This window comes from Budorcas taxicolor, chromosome 18 (assembly GCF_023091745.1).
Source record: "Budorcas taxicolor isolate Tak-1 chromosome 18, Takin1.1, whole genome shotgun sequence".
Lineage (NCBI taxonomy): Eukaryota > Metazoa > Chordata > Mammalia > Artiodactyla > Bovidae > Budorcas > Budorcas taxicolor.
The window spans coordinates 54,358,696-54,379,634 of NC_068927.1; the positions used below are offsets into that span (position 1 = coordinate 54,358,696).

The 20,939-nt window shown below is 51.9% G+C and overlaps 2 protein-coding genes and 1 non-coding gene across 3 annotated transcripts; 1 reads left to right on the top strand and 2 right to left on the bottom strand.

Moving 5' to 3' along the window:
* Window positions 1-755: 755 nt before the first annotated feature.
* TRNASTOP-UCA (transfer RNA opal suppressor (anticodon UCA)) lies at window positions 756-842 on the bottom strand. The gene has a single exon. It is a non-coding gene; the product is annotated as a tRNA-Sec (tRNA).
* A 3,355-nt stretch (window positions 843-4,197) lies between these two features.
* On the bottom strand, window positions 4,198-13,023 carry RTN2 (reticulon 2). Its single transcript, XM_052655576.1, has 10 exons — window positions 12,952-13,023; window positions 11,045-11,089; window positions 10,451-10,921; window positions 10,081-10,344; window positions 7,499-7,706; window positions 6,986-7,124; window positions 6,766-6,835; window positions 6,592-6,638; window positions 5,266-5,324; window positions 4,198-4,698 (listed from the first exon to the last, which is right to left on the bottom strand). The coding sequence occupies exons 1-10, from the start codon at window positions 12,983-12,985 to the stop codon at window positions 4,617-4,619; spliced, it is 1,419 nt and encodes a 472-aa protein (XP_052511536.1). The 5' UTR covers window positions 12,986-13,023; the 3' UTR covers window positions 4,198-4,616.
* Window positions 13,024-14,404: 1,381 nt separating this feature from the next.
* Window positions 14,405-18,479, top strand: PPM1N (protein phosphatase, Mg2+/Mn2+ dependent 1N (putative)). The gene is made up of 5 exons (XM_052656698.1): window positions 14,405-15,319; window positions 16,340-16,457; window positions 16,534-16,639; window positions 16,724-16,784; window positions 18,357-18,479. Exons 1-5 carry the CDS (start codon window positions 14,405-14,407, stop codon window positions 18,423-18,425), a joined length of 1,269 nt encoding a protein of 422 aa, XP_052512658.1. The 3' UTR covers window positions 18,426-18,479.
* Window positions 18,480-20,939: the final 2,460 nt, after the last annotated feature.

The window sequence follows — 20,939 nt, forward strand, 5'->3', positions numbered from 1 at the left end:
CACAGAGTAAATGCACAATTATTACCATCCTCATCCCTGTTATTACAGCCATCCTGTTTCCCTCTCTGGAATACTCTCCCCTTCTGCTGACTAATTCACTCCCATCCTTCAGGTATATGTTCAAACGTTACCCTGACACCCTACCTGAACTCAGGTCTCCTTATAAGACGTCCTCATAGGTTCTGTACCTGCCTTCCCAGTAGTGATAGTTGTTAATTCAATGGGGAGTTAATTAATGTTTAAAGTTTGTCTCCTCCACTGGCCACGAGGTCAGGGTCAGGGTTTTGTAGTCATCAGTGTGTCCCCAAGACCGCTCAGTGCAGGGCTGGGCATGGAGCAGTCACCCAGCAGATACTTGTTGAATATGTGAATGAATAAATGATCAAAGGAATAAATATTCGACTATTTTATAACGTGATTAAATACATGAGTGGGTAAATGACTGAATAAGTGAGTAAGCAAGTGAAGGGGAGGAATCTAGGATCACTTTCTAACTGTAAATTTCATAGAACTGAGAGTATACACGAGTTTTTCTTCATCTTTTGGAGTTCTTTGGTTTTCCCCGGGGCGGGCAGGGGTGGGGTGTGTGAATGTATTCACAGGGAAACACTTGAGCGGCAAAAATAAAGACTGCAGCGACATCTCCAGACGCTGGTCCAAAGTCCTCTGGGCCAACTCGCATTCTAATGTCCAGTTTGGAAGAAGAAAAAGAGAAACCGCTTCTTCGCCCGAAAGGTGGAATTAAACCGCTTCTTCGCCCGAAAGGTGGAATTGAACCACTCTGTCGCTAGACAGCTACAGGTTTGAAGCCTGCACCCCAGACCACTGAGGATCATCCGGGCAAGATGAAAGCTACCCCACACAGCTATATAAAGCTCAGAAATTTCTAATTTTTTACAGTTATGGTGATATAGTTTGTGGGCGTGTGAAACTGTTGATTTCAACATCTATAAACTCTCCCAAGTTTATTACAACAGACATCCTCCCAAAATGCTGCATTTGTCTCCTATGGATTGAATCACGTCTCTTTGGAAACTGTCTCATTTGCATAGCGCCGCGCATTCTGGGAAACGGTGGTACTGGAAGTGGCCCCGTGGTGTCTAGCTGTTAAAGAGACTGAAGCCCCTTTTATCCAAGAGAGAAATCCGTTTATTTTTTTTAAACAAAAAAGATTCATAATTCGGGATTCAGAAGCTTCTTTCCTGAAAAATCTGAATTCGAGTGTGTCCGTTGCCGTTAAGAGTTTGATTTAGCCCAGCCGCGGAGACTCAGCGCTGGCGGCTGTAGGGCTGGTGCGACACCTGCTGTTGTTTTGTGGAACTTCAGCGATCTAAACCTTTCAAAAGTTGAATGAGCACCTCTCGGTTCAGTTCAGTCGCTCAGTCCTCTCCGACTCTTTGCGACCCCATGGACTGCAGCACGGCAGGCTTCCCCGTCCATCACCAATTCCTGGAGCTTCCTCAAACTCATGTGCATCGAGTCGGTTATGCCATCCAACCATCTCATTCTCTGTCATCCCCTTCTCCTCCCGCTTTCAATATTTCCCAGCATCAGGGTCTTTTCCAATGAGCGCCTACAGAGTCCCAGATACAATCCTAGGTACTGGTGATGACAGAATTTCTGTCCCCATTGAGCTTAAACACTAGAGATCATCAGTTTTTTCATTTGCATTTTATGGCCGAGGAAAGTGAGCCATAGAAACGGACAGTACCCTACCCTGTCCACACAGCCCATCCACGTGGGAAAACAGAAACTGTGTCATCGTAATTATTATTTAAGCAAAAAAAAAGTGATCCTTTTATAATCCAAGTAGGTGATCCTGTGACAACAATGTCATTCCCCGACATGAATCTTCCCGTGTCTGCCTTAGCAGAAACGTCAAATCTCTTACCACAGCTTTAGGATCCTGACGATTAGCCCTTTCCACTTCTCTGACCCCATATCCTCCTACTCCTCTCTCCTCATATACTTGGTTTCTGGCACACAGATCGCTTGCTGCAGACACCAGGCATGCTCACTTCCCAGGGCCATTGCATCTGTTGACCCCCTTGTCTGAATCTCCTTTCCTCCATATGTTTCCATGACTCACTGCCTCCCTTCACTCTGGCCTCTGTTTAAATATCACCACTTAATGAGGGCTTCCCTGACCACTCAGTTTAAAATAGCAAGCCTTGTCACTCTGTCCCCTTCTTCTGCTGGACTTCTCTCCATCACCCTGATCACCACCTACCCTCGTCTATGTCCATTTGCTTATTGTCTGGCTGCTTCCGCTAAAATAACAACTCCATGAAACCATGGACTTTGTTTTGGTTCATTTCTGTGTCCCTGATAACTAAAGAGTGCTTGAGCACTTGCCAGACGCTCACTAAACGTTTGTACAATCAATGCAAGAATATGGGGACTTCCCTGGTGGTCCAGAGGTTAAGGCTCTGTGCTCCCACTACAAGGAGGCACAGGTTCCATCCCTAGGCGGGGTAATAAGATCTGCATGTGGTGGGACAAAAAAAAAAACCAAAACACCATCCTTTTCTGAGCCTCAGTTTCCCCATCTGAAAAACAAGACTAGTGCAACTAGTGGGAATCATAACAAGCAGATGGATATAAAAGCCAGACGTGGCACTGTGAGTGACTCAATTAAGACTTCCCATCACCAACCTGTTTCCTGCCTCCAGTGGGGGTGCCAAGGATGGGCTTGGGGGCTTTAGACATTCTTGGGTCCATAATCTCAACCAGTCCCTCTTCCTCCAGTTTTTGATAAAGACAAATGGACACTTTGTCTTATGGAAAGTATCAATAAAAATATCTTTAGGAAATGTTGCTATTTTATTTGGAAGTTTAAAACATTGCCCCTAAAAAACAAAAACAAAACACTGCCCCTGCTTGCCAAATCTAGATTCAGGAGAAGCCCCTCAAGTACTCTTAAGTAGCAAGCTGCTGCTAGGCAACCCCTGTATATAAAATCTGGTACTGTAACTACCACTCTTATTATTATGTATCTTGTAAAATGTGACATGCCTCACTACAGGCAAGATTTTAAGTGATGCACAAGTAAACATTTTACATGGTAATAGTTTTGTGTTTAACTGTTATCTTCTATTGCTGGCGAGGGATACTGACTTCTTTAGTGGTGGAATAACATTTCATTTTAAAAGACATTTGCTTTATTTTTTAATAAACCAATTTAAGGAATTCCCTGGTGGTCCAGTGATTAGGACTCCGTGCTGTCACTGCCAAGGGCCCTTGTTTGATCCTTAGTTGGGGGGTTAAATTCTACAAGCAATGTGATATGGCAAAAAAGAACAAAATAGTTAACTAGCAGAACAGGTGGTATATAGATCATCAAAAGTCCGAGGAACTGAGTGGGATGTAGGTAGCTTAGGGTGACAACTTTTCATTTGAGGAAAGGGAGGCTTCCTACTCAAGGTCACGTAGTCGAAAAGTAGAGAAGTTGATTCAAATCCAATCTATTGGTTTGTTTTTGTCGGTTTTTTGTTGTTGTTGACCTAATTTTTTGGCCCTTCTGCACAGCCTGCGGGATCATATTTCCCCTAGGAGGGATCGAACCCACGGCCCCCTCTGGGGAAGCGCAGCGGCTCAACCACTGGACCGCCAAGGAAGTCCCAAGGTCCCTGAGTCTTTAGAGTCGAGCTTCCTGTCTTCTCTTGCCCCGGTTTAGTTTTGGAAACCGAGGCCCAGAGGCCACGAGGCCCTGTGTTTATTCCCAAGGCATTTGGAATAGAGAGAAGTGGGTGGATGAGAGACGTTTTTAAGAGTGAAATAGGCGTGGCTTCACGACTGAATAGACGTGAGGGAGTAGGAGCCCAGGGCCAAATCTGGGTCTCTGGCTGGGCGACAACGTGGACAGGAGGGGGCTCCCGGACTTGGAAATCAGGTAGGACAGGGGAGAGGTTTGGATAGATTTGAGGGGGGGAGTCCTCCAGAAGGCAGCTGGATACATGGGTCTGGGACTCAGGTGAGACCGCGGGCACAGCAGGCAGAGTGTGGGAATCGCCTAGTGATGTCCGCGAGGAGTACAGGCGTGGAAAGCGACTGTCAAGGCCTGACTAGCCCTGGGATCTGCCGCCTCTCGGTTCTTCTTCTGCAGAGATGGGGAAGGTTCCTTCTTGAGAATCACTTACGCGCTTTTCAGGGCAGGGATATGAAAGCTGGAGGGGGCTGGAAGCACAGGAGACCCTGGGTTTTCCACAGAAGTCTTTATTACAGTGTAAATCCAAGCTCAGGCCTCCCCTGGGCCCCATGCAAAGCCCCAGCGTTGGGGCTAGTGGCATCAAAAGAGACACCAAGCCCTCACGGCGCCTCCAGTGGTGGGGTCACGGAAGTGCAGGGCGTGTGCCCTATCTAGGCAACTACAAGTCCCAGCAGGCGCCGCGGCCAAGGTGCCTCGCTTTCCTTGAACTCCTACACAGAGCCTCTTGGGAAATGTAGTCCTGGCCGCTCAGGCAATTAGCGCAAACTCCCTGGTGTGAGTGATCCTGACACCCACTGGGAAATGGCTCGGGGTGAGGCTGGGAGAGGGCAGGGATGGAAAGGAGATGGAAGAGGGCAGAGGGCTACACGGGGTGGGGGCAGGCGTCCCGCAGGCAGAGACACCTCTTTCATTCGGCTTTGGCTTTGGGTCCGGAGACTGCAGCTGCTACCGAGGCAAGGGCTCCGGTCCCTGGGATTTTAGCTCGGATCCTGAAGGAAAAACAGGTGGAGTCAAGGGGTGGGGCAAGAGAGGATAATTCTGAGAACTAAAGGGAAAACTGGAAGGAGAAACTTAGGGCCCAAACCAGCCCCAGCCCTCCACCTACTGGCCTGCGATGTAATTGTCTCTTACCTTTTAGGAAGGAGATATGGAGAAGGCAATGGCAACCCACTCCAGTACTCTTGCCTGGAAAATCCCATGGATGGAGGAGCCTGGTAGGCTGCAGTCCATGGGGTCGCTAGGAGTCAGACACGACTGAGCGACTTCACTTTCACTTTTCACTTTCATGCATTGGAGAAGGAAATGGCAACCCACTCCAGTATTCTTGCCTGGAGGGCAAGTATTCTGCCCCCAGGGACGGGGGAGCCTGATGAGCTGCCGTCTGTGGCGTCGCAGAGTCGGACACGACTGAAGCGACTTAGCAGCAGCAGCAGCATTCAACCCCAGGAGGTTTAGAGATAAGGAATATGGGGACGTGGGGGCACAAAGGGGGCAAGAGGAACGGTCCCCAAGTTTCCCCATTCCCCATCCCATCCATCTCCACCACATGCACTTACTTAGTTTTGATGTGGCTCAACTGATTGGTCACCAATCCCACATACTGATCAATCTGGGCCTGGGAGGATGAAGAAAAAGGGTGAAAGGAGAGATTGGAGGGGGCTCTTCTCCCTAATTCATTAAGGAGGCTGCTTCCTTCCCCCTCCCCTGCCCCGACTCAAATCAGGAGTTTGGGGGAGCGGCCTACCATGCCACCTTCAACTCTAAACCTAATAAAATACCCTTGGAAGTCAGAAGTCCAAGTTGAAGTGTCAAACTGATCGGACCATACTCTGTGTAGGAAGGGATGATGGGTAGACACAAGAATTTGCCAGTGAGTTTGTGTCCTGGGCACTATTGTTAATCTTCGAGATGTGTGTATGTATGTGTGTTTAGGGACAGCATAAGAGCAGAGGGCATTAGTGTTGCTTGTCAAGTCCCTGAGTGGATTGATTTAAATTCACATTAGCTGACTTTGTGAGTCTTGGTGATTCCAGCATGTGAGGGAGTTAGTTAGGACTATATCCCTGGCAGGGATGGGCATCACTGGGCTCTCAGCTGTGCTGGAGAATGTCAAAATGGAATGCGGTCCATCTGTCTGTCTCTGGATAGGATGTATGTCAGTTGGCCCGGTTCTGTCAGTGTTCTGGGTAACAGACATCCCACCTGATTTAACTGAAATGTCAGTCCCTCGCAGTTTCAGGGATTGAGGGCATCAGTCAGTCCACCTGATTGGCTGAGATGGGTGCCAGTCAGACCCAGGCTATGTGTAGAGATAGACAGCATCAGTCTGTCTATCTGTCTGCAAATGGAATATGTGTTTGTCAGTCCCTGGTGGTATCACAGGGACAGAGGGTATCAGGCTGTCAGGAGGAGGAATTCATCTGTCTGCCTGTTTCTAGCTAGGATGAGTGTTGTTTGGCCTCCTGCTGTGTCAGGGAGAGAAGACACCAGTCAGGCTTTCTCTGGAGCTAGGACATGTCAAGGCAGGCCTTGCATCATTGTTGGGGAGGAGCATCGGTGAGTCCACTTGCCTTGGGTTGGGATACATCAGCTAGATCCTGGCTCTGCCACTGGCTCTGTCATGGGACACCAATCAAAATGCCTGTCGCTGACTATTGAAATGTATTAGGTAGACTAGCTGCATGGAGGAAGGGCAGCAGCCAGACCACCTGTGCCTGGCACGTGTCAGTCAGATCCTAACTCTGTCAGGGTAGGAACACCAGCTGGTCCTCTCTTCTCTGGCTAGGACATTTGTCATCGACCCTGGCTGTTGGGGGGCAGGAGGCGATCAGACCAGTTGTGTTTGGTTGGGGTACTCCCAACTGAAGGTCTGTCACACTCACCTGGTGCTGTCGATATAGCAGAGGGACTGTGAATACACCGATCACTCCTGCAGGCACAGAGATGGGGAGTCAGGGTCCTCCCCGGAGATTAACAGATCCATTCATAACCCTGTCCCCCACCAAGCCCCAGCGCCCTACCTCCCCACCCTGCCCTCCACAGCCTTCCCAGCTCACCCAGAATGAGAAGAGTCAAACCGTTGAAGACGGCACCCACGAAGGTCAAGATGTAGAAGAGAAGGGCCAGCTGAGGGTGAGGGCGAGGGTGAGCAGAGCCTACAGGGTGTACCCCAGGCTGGGAACTCACACAGCAATGGCCCTCCTCCCCCTCCACCCCACCAGGGGCAGCCAGGGGAATGCTGGGGACCCAGGAGGGAGGTGGGGGGCTTCAGGGCACCTTGAGGGAGTCCACGAGGTCTTCTACCAGAAAGAAATGCCGCAGCTGTATGGCCGCAGAAACCACACGGGAGGCAATCTGCTGGGACAAACGTTCAGTCTGCTCCCGAGTCAGGGTCAGGTCCACATCCAGGTAGGCCCTGAGAGAACAGAGGTGTGTGAGGCAACTCAGCAGGTGGAGGGGGCCCACGCTGAGGGGGATGCCCAAGACAAGGACAAGAAATGAGAGTTGGGAAGGAGACCAGGTGTAGAGGGGTAGGGTGGAGGTCAGGGTCAGGAGATGGGATCAAGGAGAGGTTAGGGTCAGAGGTCAGAGGATCAGAGGTTAGGGTCTTGACCCTGGAAGCCAAGGGTCAAGAGTCCGGTTTAATGTCAGGGTATCAGGTTGGAGTTAGGAACAGGAAGAGGATGGGTCGGGGCCAGAGTGAGAAGTCAGTGCCTGATCTGAGGTCATGGGTCAGCGCTGGGGTCTGGACAGAGATAAGGGGTGGGGGGCCGGGCTGGGGCTTCTCACTGGAAGGGGTTGGCGCCGTCCCCCCGGTGCACGGCCTGCAGCACTTTTCGGTAAACCCTGAGAGAGATGGTGCCGCAGAGCAGCAACAGGGCCACGTGGGCGGCCACGGACACGATGCTAAAGTGCAGGAGGCTTAGCAGGGAGACCATGAGGCCTGTGAAGACCACTCCTGACGTCTTCGCGTCCTTCCAGTGCAGCAGGTCCACCACTGTGGAGGGAGGGGGCGTCGATCAGGCTGGGCTGTGGAGCTGCCCTGGCTGACCTCTTGACCTCATATTTCCTGCCTCGGGACTGAACCATGACCTCTTGACACACCTGTGGGAGCCTTAGCCCAATTTCCAAAGTTTTATTTGTCTTCTTTTATTCCACGCTTGGGCTTTCCTGGTGACTCAGACAGTGAAGAATCTGCCTGCCAGGCGGAAGACCCAGATTCGATCCTGGGTAAGGAAGATCCCTTAGAGAAGGGAAAGGCTACCCACCCCAGTATTCTTGCCTGAAGAATTCCATGGACAGAGGAACCTGGTGGGCTACAGTCCATGGGGTCACAAAGAGTCAGACATGACTAAGCGACTAACACTTTCATTCCATGCATGCCTCCTGGAAAACCCAAGTTAACTGTCTAGCGAGTCCCCATAAGCTTACTCCTGCCCATAGAGTATGTGTGAACAGAAGTTTGGGTGAAAAAAATCATTCTTCTGCATCATGCATATCTCACTCTACTTTTTCTCCTAGAATTCTCTTCTGGTCAACTAGAACAGCCTTTAATTCATTCTTTTTAAGGGCTACACAATATTCCATGGTGTAGCTACACCATTATTCATTTTATTCAACCACGTATCTATTGCTGGGCCATTTATTTTGTTTCCTCCCTCCATCCCCTTCCTAGACAGTACTGGAAACAACAGAACCTCAGGTTCTGTTTCTGAGATACAATCCCAGGGGTCAAATCGCAGGGTGGACTAATTTTGTATTTTCAAGTATCATAAATTTTATTGAATTGCTTGCAAACAAGAGTCTAACAATCCTTCCCAGCATCCTGCCCAACAATGGGTGTTATTGTTCTTTTTCTTTTATGCACCCTGAGGGGTATAAAGTAACATCTCCCTGATATCCCTACCAACACATATATCTACGTCCTAATATTAATGACATCATTCTCCTTCCTAGGCTCTAACTCAAATTTCTAACTCACCTCCCAAGCCCAGCCTAAGCTTTGATCAGTGGCCTTTGGACCCCAACCCTCATCTCACGAATCTTAACTTTTAACAGCTTTCCCTATAATCGGCTCCCCTTTGAGCACTGAACTGAGAGCCTGGTACCCTGCCTTCTATTTCTGGACAGTTTCCATCCTACCACCCTTCCTGCAATCAAACTGACCCATCCCAACCAGTTCCCCTCAGAGTCTGACTCTCCTCACTTCTGCATCCTCCCTATACATATCCTCCCATCTACTGTAACTAGGGTAGGTCTCCCCTCAACCCCTCCCCTGCAGGCTCCCCGAGGCCTGCGCCATTGGGTGGGGGAGGGGCCGGGTCGTCTGAGGCGGGGGCTAAGTTTAGGCGTGCTGTGGGGGAGGGAGCCTCTCCCGCAGCTGTGCTGGCCCGTTCGGCTACTGAGTGACAGCGCCGCCTGGACCAGAGGCTGGGGGAGGGGGCCTCGCTGCTCTCGGGACCCAAAGCTCCGGCTGGAGAGAGAGGGGACCCCACACTCCCACCACGCCCTCCCTAGGTACCCCCACAGCCCCTCAGCCCCAGCCTGCATTTCTGGGGAGTCTGGGACCAAGAGGAAACATCCCCCAGAGTTGAGGGCGACAAAAGCGAATCTGGGGCCCTTTCCACGGTCCCCCAGCCCTCGCGTCCCAGCCCGCCCCGAAAGCCCACCTTTACTCCCCATCTCGGCTCCTCCGAGTGAGAGGCTACAGACACCGCTGCTTCTCAGGGATTTTGCCCACTTCAGTGGAACCCGGAGGGAGGGAATAGGGGGCGGGGCCCCCTTTGTACCCAGCCAATGGCTCTCCATAGAGGTGGGAACAATTCCAAAACGGTATGGCTCTCTTTGTAAACAGCCGAAAGCAGGGATGTCTACAACCAACCTATAGGAACCGTTCACGAAGACTGAGCATACTTTAAAGCAAGGCGGGTATATTTACAGTTTGCCAATGCTAGTGGTCAGGGAAGAGGAAAGGTTTTAAAAGGCTCCGAGTTTACTTTTACGAGCCGGGTGGCCACATTCAAAAGAGCGCCTTACTTTTTCAGGGATTTGGCCTGTCCAAAATCAGCCTCCAGGGGGAGCACTACAAAGAGGGATTTTTTTTTTTTTTTAAGCAATTAGCCAATCCCAATCCTAAACCCTCAATGGGCGGGCTAATTTCTCGAGTGGGAGGGGCAGCTATATAAAAAGAGCCAATGGCAATCTTAGGTAACGGGACTTTTTTTAAGGGTAGAGTTTATAATGTCCTGCCAATAGCAATACCTCCTCCGTTTCTCCACTCTCCTCCGTTCCTTCGGGAGTTTGGTGCCTTTAAATATCAATCCTCCACCCTCCCAGTGGTCCAAAGTAGCCCGTTCCCTCGCGGAGTTTACCTAGAACGTGTGATTCCAATGTGAATTCTGATTGGTCCGTGCTATCGAGGCACTGCCCCGTGATTGGCTCCCGCTCCAGTTGCCCCCAGGGCTCTTCCTCTTTCTCGTCCAGCAAGGGCTCATCCGGCGAAGAGTTCGAATCCCGGGATTGGGATCGAGGCGGGGATGGGGTGGGAGTCTGGGGGATCCCAGAGACAGGGCTGGGCTGTGGAGTAAAGACTTCCAGCGGCGAGGACTGCACAAATCCGAGTGGTAGGTCCAATTCTGGTGCGTTAGAGAGAGAAGGCTCTGAGCTTTCGCTTTGGAGGTGCCCTCAGGAAAGAAACCACCCACCCTTGTGGCTTCAGTCTCAGCACCTCAGACATCTCACCTTTCCCAGCCTCTCCAGCCACTGATCCTTCGGGCTCCTCGTCTTCCAGCGGAGTGGAGCTACTGGTGGCAGAGTCCTCCCCAGTCACTGCTCCCCGGGTCGCCCAGCCCAGCTGATCCAGCTGGAGCCCCAGGTCCTCCGGGGGGCGCTCAGCTGGAGGGGCAGAACTGGGGTCACCTCGACGCCCGGGCTCTGGGGATTGGCTCAGGCTGGGGATGCTTTCCAAGCTGTCGCCCAGGCCGGGCTGAGGGGGCAGGTCTCGCGGCTCAGAGACTGAGCGGCCCTGGGGCCGTGGGCGGCGAGCGGCTGAATCCCTGCGAGCCCCAGAGCCCACCACACCGTCGAAGGCGATGTAGGAGAAGGTCAGCTCCCGGGGAGTGCCCCAGTCCTGCGACGTGGTCTCCTCCTCGTCGTCCTCCGAGAATTCCCGGGCTGTATGCAGCTCCCGAAAATCCGAATCGTCGTTCCCTCCTGCCACAAGCAAAGGAGGGCATGAGCTCCTCTGCCGAAGACCCTAACCCACTCCCCTTAATCCCTTGGCCCAGCTGTGGGCCCCCTTCAAGTTCCACTCTCACATCCTCCCTCTTTGTTTACCTTCTGTGGAGTCAGGCGTAGATGAAGCTGTAGACGGAGCTTCTTCTGCAAGAGAAAAATATCGAGGACTCTTAGAAGTTTAGACTGCCTGATTAGTGAGCCAGTCGTGAGCCAGTCCTGGAAACGTGTCTGAATTACGAAATCTTAGAATTTTCATCACAGGACCTTTAGAACATTCTGCATACAGACTGTAAAACCTTCCTATCCCTGCTATCTGAAGCTCGGTCTTGGAAGTTCAAATCCAGGAATCTTGATCTTAGAGTCTTCCCGCGTGTCTGACTCTGCGATCCCATGGACTGTAGCCCTCCAGGCTCTTTTGTCCATGGGATTCTCCAGACAAGAATACTGAAGTGGGTTGCTGTGCCCTCCTCCAGCGGATCTTCCCAACCCAGGGATCAAACCCGCGTCTCTTACGTTTCCTGCATTGGCAAGCGGGTCCTTTACCAACAGCGCCACCTGGGAAGCCCTTAGGGATTTTAGGAGACTTTTAGGTTTCAATCATTAATTCTTTCAACAACTATTATTTGAGTGCTTAATAAACTCCAGTCACTATTTTAGATCCTGAAGATACAATTGTAAACAAAACCCCTAGCCTTATAGAGCTTACACTCTATAGGGGAGATAGACACAAACAATTAAATTTATGGTGTTGGGTGCTAAGTATACGGAGAAAAATCAAAGTAAAGGAAGAGAAAATAAGGGGATGCTATTTCAGACAGGTTGGTGAGGAAGACTCCTTGGATGACATCTCAGCAGAAATCTGAATGATGTGATGAAGCCATGAGAATATCTAGGGAAGAGTCTTCTATGCAGAGGGAAAAGCCAGTGCAAAGGCCCTGAGGCAAGCACTAAGCTTTGCCTATTTGAGGAACAGAGAAGTGTGCAGATATGACTGGAACAGGGTGACTGAAGGGAAGATGATTGGAGATGAGAGCAGAGAGGTAAGGTGGGGGGGGGGGGATGGGGAGAAGACGAAGGGCCTTCCTTTGTAAGCCCAGGTAGGGACAAGATCTTAGAATGTAGGGATGATACGCTAAAACGTTGAAATAACAAATTCTTAGAATCTTGGCATCTGGACTCCCAAGACATGCAAATGGCTAGGTCAGTGTTGAAATCTCCAGTTCTCAGAACCTCACGGGTGTGAGACAGAGAATGTTAGACCAGGACCATTAGAGCTCTGGGCTCAGAAATCATGAGGCTTAGATAAGGCTCAATTTCAATTATGGAATTCAGCCTCTCAGAGCTAGCTTGGGGCTTTGCCTACAGGAGATGATCAATACCTTTTGGAAACTGAAATCGCATGCCCCCCGCCCCCACCTCATTTCCTCAGATGGGGAATAGGAGACCAGTAATGAAAGACCTGGAGTGGTAAAAACAGCTAAGGATCCAGGAGTCCTCGCCCCAACCCAGAGATGGGCTGTTTCCTGGGGACAGGGGATTGGACACTTCGGGTGAGACCGGGGCTGCCTCTGATTTTGGCCAGAAAACGGAGGTGGGATGCGAAGATGGGTGATGCGGGGGAGGGGGAGTCAGACCCCTCTTCTCCATACTCACTCTACCCCTCCATCGAAATGCCCTCCCCGCCGGCTGCGGCCAGCACCAGGGCGAGAGGACAGCTCCTGGAGAGCGTCCTCATGCCCGGGCGGAGCCCCGCGGCACATACAAGCGCCCAGCGCGCCCCCCTTCGGCTCTCTCAGTGCCCCCAGTCTCTGCTCAGTCTCACTCAGATTCTCCGGGTCAAGTCGCCCCCATCGCTGCTAGAACATGGGGGAGGGCAGATCTTCCTTTGTCTCCTTCACCTCCTCCCCTATCTCGGCTCTCCCGCGGCCCAGGTCGGAGGGGAAACCGAAGAGGAGCCCACCCGGGCCTCTGGGCCCCACACCAGGCCTGAGCCTCCCCCTACTCACTGCAGTGGGCGAAGACCGGCAGGACCTGCCCCATGGCCCCCCTCGGGCCTGCATCGGGACCCCCGCCCACTCCGGCCACGCCGCCTTGGGCCTGGGGCCGCGAGCGCTCATCTCCGCCGCGCCCAGGACGCCGCTGCCGCCGCCGCCATCCTCGCCGCCTCCTCCTGCCGGGCCGCTCCAGCAGTCGCCGCCGCCGCCGCCGCCCTCAGTTCAGCTCGGTAGGGGCGGGAGGGGCCGCTGGTGGGGGGGGCACTGCAGCGCGGGGGCCAGGGGCGGGGCCACAGGCCAAGGGGAGGAACCTGAGGGAGGGCGAGGGGGCGGGGAAAAGCGCGGGAGGACGGAGGGGTGTGGTCTTCCTAATAGAGGGGCGGAGCTATGGCGGTAGGCTACTGTCGAGAAGTCTTGGAAGGCGGTCTGAACGGCGGGGTCTAGAGGAAGGAGGGCGGGGCCTTTAGTGGGAGTGAAGTGGGGCCGAGGGTTGGGTGAGGGGCTCAGAGAGATAAGGATGCAGGAGCCCAGGCGGAGAGGATGGAGGCGTGGAACTCAGACTCCGTTCTGGTGGAGCTAGAGGTGTCAATGAAGGGAGGGTGCAAAGATTACCGCTGGGAGGTAAAGGTACGAGCTTAGAATCTCAGTGGGAGTGGGAAAGGGGGCGAGAAGAAACTACTTGGAAACTTTTGAGACAAGGGGAGGAGCTCAGACTTGAAGGGCCTTAAGCTAATTTGGAATTATTCAGAGTTGGGCGGAGTCAGTCCGAGACAGAGGAGCTAGAGGCGTGGCCTAGGGGGAATAAGGCAGAACAAACAAGGGAGATGGTGTGGCTCAGAAGGTGAGCGCAATCTGGAGTGAGGGGGCTGGGCCTGTAGCTAAGAGGCGGAGCTAGAGTCCAGTCGGGATAGCAAATATTTGGAGCCACTGTATGTATGAATGGATGGGCGGGACCTGGAAGAGAAGCGACTGAAACCCGGGGACTAGATCGAGAGCGAGAGGTCGAAATAAAAAAGTTAAGAATTGAAAGCTTTTGAAACCCGGGATGGGACCACTGATATGGGAGAAGATTGGACAGAGCAGGGCTGGGTACCCGAAGCCGAGTGTTGTGTTGAGAATACAGATGCTAGAAATTGTTTCCCAATAACACTGTTTACTTCTGTGGCTCGGTTTCCTCTTCGGTAAACTGGAGATGATGATGTAAAATTATGTGTAGCTATGGTCAGTGCTAGATTGGCACTATTGTCATTTTTCTCTGATCCAAACCCAAAGCCTCGCTTTGAAGACGTGAAAGAGGGAAGCCCTAAGAGTTCAACCCTTTCTAGTGACTTGAGTGCAAGTCAAGGGCATAGGAAGGAGATTTAGGTGGTTTAAAATGTCACAAGGCAGGGGATTAGTGAGCGGGTGGGGCGGGGACGGTTAGCAGGTGCAGAGGGTGGAGTCTTCCTAATCCCCAGGCCGAAGGATGGCGGCCCTTGCCCGCCTGCTGGAACGTCTCCTTTGGCCAGCCCGCAAGGAAGAGGAGATGAAGGAAGAAGAGGAGGGATGCAGGTCTCCCAACCGGCCTCAGTCCCTCCTAGACGCGCCGCGTTGCGCCCAGCGGCCGCACGGGGGTGCGGCGGCGGCGTGCGGTCTGCGCTTCGGGGCTAGCGCAGTACAGGGCTGGCGAGCACACATGGAGGACGCTCATTGCGCTTGCCTTGCGCTACCCGGGCTGCCCCCGGGCTGGGCTTTCTTCGCAGTCCTCGACGGCCACGGCGGGGCAAGAGCCGCCCTCTTCGGCGCGCGCCACCTGAAGGGCCAAGTACTTGAGGCGCTAGGCCCGGAGCCCAGCGAGCCCCAGGGCGTATGCGAAGCACTGCGCCGCGCCTTTCTGAGCGCAGACGCGCGCCTGCGTGCGCTCTGGCCCCGCGGCGAGCCGGGGGGCTCCACCGCTGTGGCGTTACTCGTTTCCCCGCGCTTTCTGTACCTGGCGCACTGCGGTGACTCTCGCGCGGTGCTGAGTCGCGCCGGCGCCGTGGCCTTCAGCACCGAGGACCATCGGCCCATCCGTCCCCGAGAACGTGAACGCATCCATGACGCGGGCGGCACCATCAGCCGTCGGCGCCTCGAGGGCTCTTTGGCAGTGTCCAGAGCACTGGGAGACTTTGCCTACAAAGAGGCTCCGGGAAGGCCCCCAGAACAGCAACTCGTTTCCGCGGAGCCTGAGGTGACCGCCCTGGCACGCCAAGCGGAGGACGAGTTCATGCTCTTGGCTTCTGACGGCGTGTGGGACGCGATGTCCGGGTCTGCCCTAGCGGGACTGGTGGCATCGCGCCTCTGTTTGGGCTTGGCCCCAGAGCTTCTCTGCGCGCAGCTGTTGGACACGTGTCTTTGCAAGGTCTTGGGGGCGGGGCTTGAGGTCTTTGAGGGAAGAACCAAGGATTTAGGGAAAAGGAGCTTTGATGGAGAGGCTAAAGTAAAACTAGAGGATGGGCGGGGCCTGCAAGAACGGGGCAGGGTCAAAACATGCAGAGGGCCGAGACTGAAGGAAGACTGGAGACAAGATGAGATGGATAGATACGCGGGAAGGGTTTAAGAGAAAGGGCGTGGTCTTTTGGAATGGGACAGCTATTAGGGCTTCGCAGGTGGTTCAGTGGTAAAGAATTTACCTGCAATCTAGCAGATGGAGGAGACGCAGGTTCGATTCCTGGGTTGGGAAGATCCACTGACGTAGGAAATGCCAACCCACTCCAGTATTCTTGCCGGGAAAATTCCACAGACAGAGGAGCCTGGTGGGTCATGGTCCATGGGGTCGCAAAGAATCGGATACGACTGAAGCGACTAAACACAAACGCTTAGGCCTAGAGGTGGGTACTGAGGTGTGATTAGTGGCAGAAGGAAGAGCAGCTAAACAGCAAAGTGCGAGGAGCTTTGGAAAAGAGAAGCTGTCGTTGCTGTTGCTCAGTCATGTCCAATTCTGAGACCCCATGAACAGCAGCACACCAGGCTTCCCTGTCCATCACTATCTCCTGGAGTTTGCTCAGGCTCATTTCCATTGAGTCGGTGATGTCATCCAACCATCTCATCCTCTGTCTCCCCCTTCTCCTCCTGCCCTCAATCTTTCCCAGCATCAGGGTCTTTCCCAGTGAGTCGGCTCTTCGCATCAGGTGGCCAAAGTGGTTCTCCTTGACAGGGTGGGGCTAGGACAGCAAGAGAGGGCGTGGCCTAAGCAATTGGTCTTTGTGAGAGGCTTGCTTTAGAGTGGCAGAAGGGTGGGACTTTCAAGAAATGCGCATAACCAGATTGGGAAGGGGGTACTAGAACAAGGGGGATGTTGGGAAACTGCTGAAGGCATAGAGCCCTGTGCTGAGGCCCTCACGCATGTTCCACCAGGCTCTCTTTTCTCCACCTTCGCCAGGGCAGCCTGGACAACATGACCTGCCTCCTGGTCTGCTTTCCGGGGGCTCCCAGACCTTGTGAGGAGGCCGTCAGGAAGGAGGTACTGCTCGATGCAGCCCTGGGACACAGAGTTGCAGGTGAGCGGTGTTGGGAGTCCAGCGGAAGGGTTTGTCTGCCAGCTGAGCACCCCCACAATTCTTGTCTCTTTCTCAGAGCTGTGTGCCTCTGCCTCAGAGCCCCCCAGCTTGAACACAGTTTTCAGGACTCTGGCCTCTGAGGACATCCTGGATTTACCTCCTGGGGGAGGGCTCTACTGCAAGTGAGTTGGGGTGGGGTAGGTTGGAATGGGAGAGTTGCTGGCCGGAGGAGGATGCCCTCCTGAAGGCCTTCCTTTGCTCTCTAGGGCCACAGTCATCGCTGAAGCTTATTCTCAGTTCTGCCAGGCCTCAAGACAGCGCTGTGTGGTAAGGACCCTGTTTTCTTGAACGTTTTCATAGAAGCATGTAATTCAAGCCCCCACCCTACTCCTTCAAGTGATGGGGAAATTGCAGCCAGAGTGGATTTGCCCCATATATTAATAAATTCTCACACCTGTTCCTGAAGAATTGTGATAGGTGTGTGTGGGGGTGGGGTGGGGGGTGGGGGGTGGGATCGGAAGCAGAAGCAGAGAAGAGATTGTGCTTCTTCTCCAAGAAATATGCCTCTGACTTTGCTTCATTATTGGGAAAGACCCTGAAGTTGGGAAAGATTGAGGGCAGGAGGAGAAGGGGGCAACAGAAGATGAGATTTTTGATGATGAGATGGTTGGATGGCATCACCAACTCAATGGACATGAGTTTGAGCAAACTCCTAGAGATAGTGAAGGACGTGGAAGTCTTGCCTGCTGCAGCCCATGGAGTCACAAAGAATGGGACATGACTTAGCGACTGAACAACAACATTGCTCCGTGAAGCTCTGTCATCCCAAGCACCACCCCTCCATCCAGGAATAAGGCAGAAAAATTCACAGAACCTTGATGACCAACCTGACTGCTCTGCGGGGACCACCAGGACATCTCTGAGGGTGGTCTAGGTCTTAGAGGAGAGAGGTTGTGGATTGGGCCCAGATACCCTATTTGGGGGGCTTCCCTAGTGGTTCAGACAGTAAAGAATCTGCCTGCAATGCAGGAGACTTGGGTTTGATCCCTGGGTTAGGAAGATCCCCTGGAGAAGGGAATGGCTACCCACTCTAGTACTCTTGCCTGGAAAATTCCATGGACAGAGGAGCCTGGTGGACAACAGTCCATGGGATCACAAAGCTTATTTGAAGATGTCCAAGGAGGTAGTGGGTGAAGCCATATAAATTAAGGTATAGGGTGGAGGTCTGGGAGGAAATGGGAGAATGGAAACTGGAAGGCCTTTGCAGGGCAGAGAAGGGAGCTGGGTTATTTATTACTCTTTGGCTTGGGGTATGGATAATTTCTTAGCAGCAGAAAGGAGAACTTCGTAAGGATTCTTTTGATTTGTGAGTGACAGAAACCTCATTCAAACTGCGAAGACAAAGCAGAGAATTTACTGGTCCGTGTAATTGAAGAGTTCAGGGACTTAAGGCATGACTGCATCCAGTTGTCAAGTGATGTCATGCGATTAGTTTTATTTTCTCTGAGTTGGCTTCATTTCCTGGCAGGGTCTCCACATGAGGTGGCAGAGAGTTTCTGCTCCAGGTTTACGTCCCAGGAACCTAACATCCCCAGTGGTGAGAGCACGCGTTTCCCAGTAGGGGGCAGCCGCGGTTCCAGAGCTGCTTCTCATTGGCCATACTGGGTCACGTGCCCGACCACGGTCCGTGTCTCTGACTGGCCAGGCTGGGGTCACAGGCTCATCCCTTAGTGCCTGGCCTTGGGGTCCCCTCGCCCTAAAACAAAGGGGTTGAAGAGATGAGGAATGTTGGTTCCTCAAAGGAAAAAATAGGAGTGGAGCATTCAGAACACCAGGGAGTAAATACCGAGAGGCAAGAAGGGGTTCCTATTCACCGTCTTCCACATTTTGTTTTTACAGAAGGGGCAGAAAGGGGCTGAGGAACCCACTGGCGCCCATTCAATCTCTGCCTTGCACTTGGAGGCTTAACAGCTGTCATCCTTTGAGGACCCTCTGCCCAGCTGGGACCTCAGCGGAATTAAGGAAGAGAACTCCCCTTCCCCAGTTTTGAGACCAGCAGAAGGAAGAGAAGCTGATGGAGGAACCCCAGAGTGTTTATTTCCCGTTCTCATACTTCCCTCTCATAAGACGTCTTATGAGAGAGGGGAAATTCCACCCACCAGCTAGACCGAAAAAAAAAAAAAAAACCCAAACCAAATGTCTAATAATTAGAGCTGATTGGACTCTGAAAAACACTCAGTTCAATAATCTTTTCTTCGCTTCCTATTTTTCATCTATTTGGCAGGGAGGTTGGGGAAAGTTTTTATGATTAAATTTTAATTACATAATTCAAAATATATTTTTCTTGTAAAAAAACACACAAAAAACAAACATGCATTATTTGCTCAGTCATTTGGCAAATATGTATGGGGCACCTACTGTGGGCAAAATGCTCTGCTCATGTCCATCAACCTGGCAGACTCACTGAAGTTCTTCCCCCTGGAACTTCCGGGTGGGGGGCGTAGCGGGGGTGGGGGAACAGCAAACAAGGGAACCCATAACAAGGTCATCTCAGACACTGACAAGGGTCTTAAAAAAAAAAAAGGAGATGGGGGATGTGATTAAGAAAACGTCTAGGGGAGCTATGTTGTTTTTTTACGTTGCTATCTATGGGCAATAAGTTCACTTGGTTTGAAATTCACAGGGCACAAAATGGTATACAATGACAAGTCCCCACCCATAGTCACTCCATTTTCCACCTGGGGATGGTTGCTTTAGACAGGGGGGTCCGTGAACACCTCTGAGGAGGGGACAGCTGAGTAGAAACCTAACAGAGAACTAGTCAGCCACGCAAAAACCCCTTGAGGCAGAAGGAACAGCTAGTATGAAAGCCCAGAGGAAAAACTGAACGTCACATTTTCTTTTTTTCTTTCTTTTTTAAAATTTTGCTTGCACTGGGTCTTCATTGCTGCCCGTGGGCTTCCTCTAGTTGGCAGCAGTGAGCCAGGGGGTTCTGTTGTTTCCAGAGCTTGGGATCTAGGGCAAGTGGGCTTCAGTAGTTGAGGCATATGGACTCAGCAGTTGAGCTCAGAGGCTCTACAGCACTGGGCTCAGTAGTTGTGGTGCATGGGCTTAGTTGCCCTGAGGGCATGTGGAAATCTTCCCCAACCACGTTTCCAGCATTGGCAGGTGGATTCTTAACCACTGTACCAGCAGGGAAGTCCCAAACTTGGCATTTTTGAGATGAGGCTTGAGATTATGATCATCAGATTCTCCATGATGCCATTCACTGTCCTATTGGTAATCCCTGCAATGAGTTTGGAGTGGATTTTTTGAGACCTTTTATTGCACAAGTACACACATGTATGCTGCTGCTGCTGCTAAGTTGCTTCAGTCGTGTCAACTCTGTGCAACCCCATAGACAGCAGCCCACCAGGCTTTCCCGTCCCTGGGATTCTCCAGGCAAGAAACTGGAGTGGGTTGCCATTTCCTTCTCCAATGCATGAAAGTTTTTGAAAAGTGAAAGTGAAGTCGCTCAGTCGTGTCCAACTCTTAGCAACCCCATGGACTGCAGCGTACCAGGCTCCTCTGTCCATGGGATTTTCCAGGCAAGAGTACTGGAGTGGGGTGCCATTGCCTTCTCCAACACACACATATATGGTACCTTAAAGTGTTTCCTTGATTTTTACTCATACCCTATGTATCATTTGGTAATTTGTTTCCTTTTACTCAATAATGTGTTAGAGCCCTCTTTCATGCCACTTGCACACACCTCATTCTTTTTAGCTGCCTCTCAACACTTCCGACAAGAGATATGGAATGGTTTCAACACCCATCATCCTCTTGACGGCTATTTAGGTTGTTTCCAGTTTCTTACCCTTGCATTGCTGCTGCCATAAAGATTCTTGATCAGACTCCTGTGTACACATGGAAGAGTTTCTCTAGTGCAGGGGTCTTGCCACCTGTTTTGTACAGCACTTGAGCTAAGAGTGATTTTTACATTTTTAAAGGGTTGTAAAAAAATACATAAAAGAGGCCCTATGTCTAATATACCTAAAATATTTACTATTTGGACTTTATTTATTTGGCTGCTCTGGGTCTTACTTGCAGCATGTGTGATCTAGTTCCCTGACCAGGGATGGAACCCGGGACCCCTACTTGTGGTCTTAGCCACTGGACCACCAGGGAAGTCCCTATTTGGATCTTTACCAAAAAATGTGCTGACTATAGTGCAAGTGGCACAGAAACACCACTTTCCCATTTACCGATGGGAAAGCTGAGACCCAGAGAGGAGAAAGGACTTGCCCATGGTCACAAAGAACTGGGGTTTTCAAGTCTGTCCCCAAACGACTCACAGCCTGAGACACACAGAGAGATAATTATAACCTACAGTGGATCAGGGTTTAAGGCCTTCCACTGTAGGGTAGGGGAGAAGGAAATGGCAACCCACTCCAGTATTCTTGCCTAGAGAATCCTATGGACGGAGGAGCCTTGGTGGGCTGC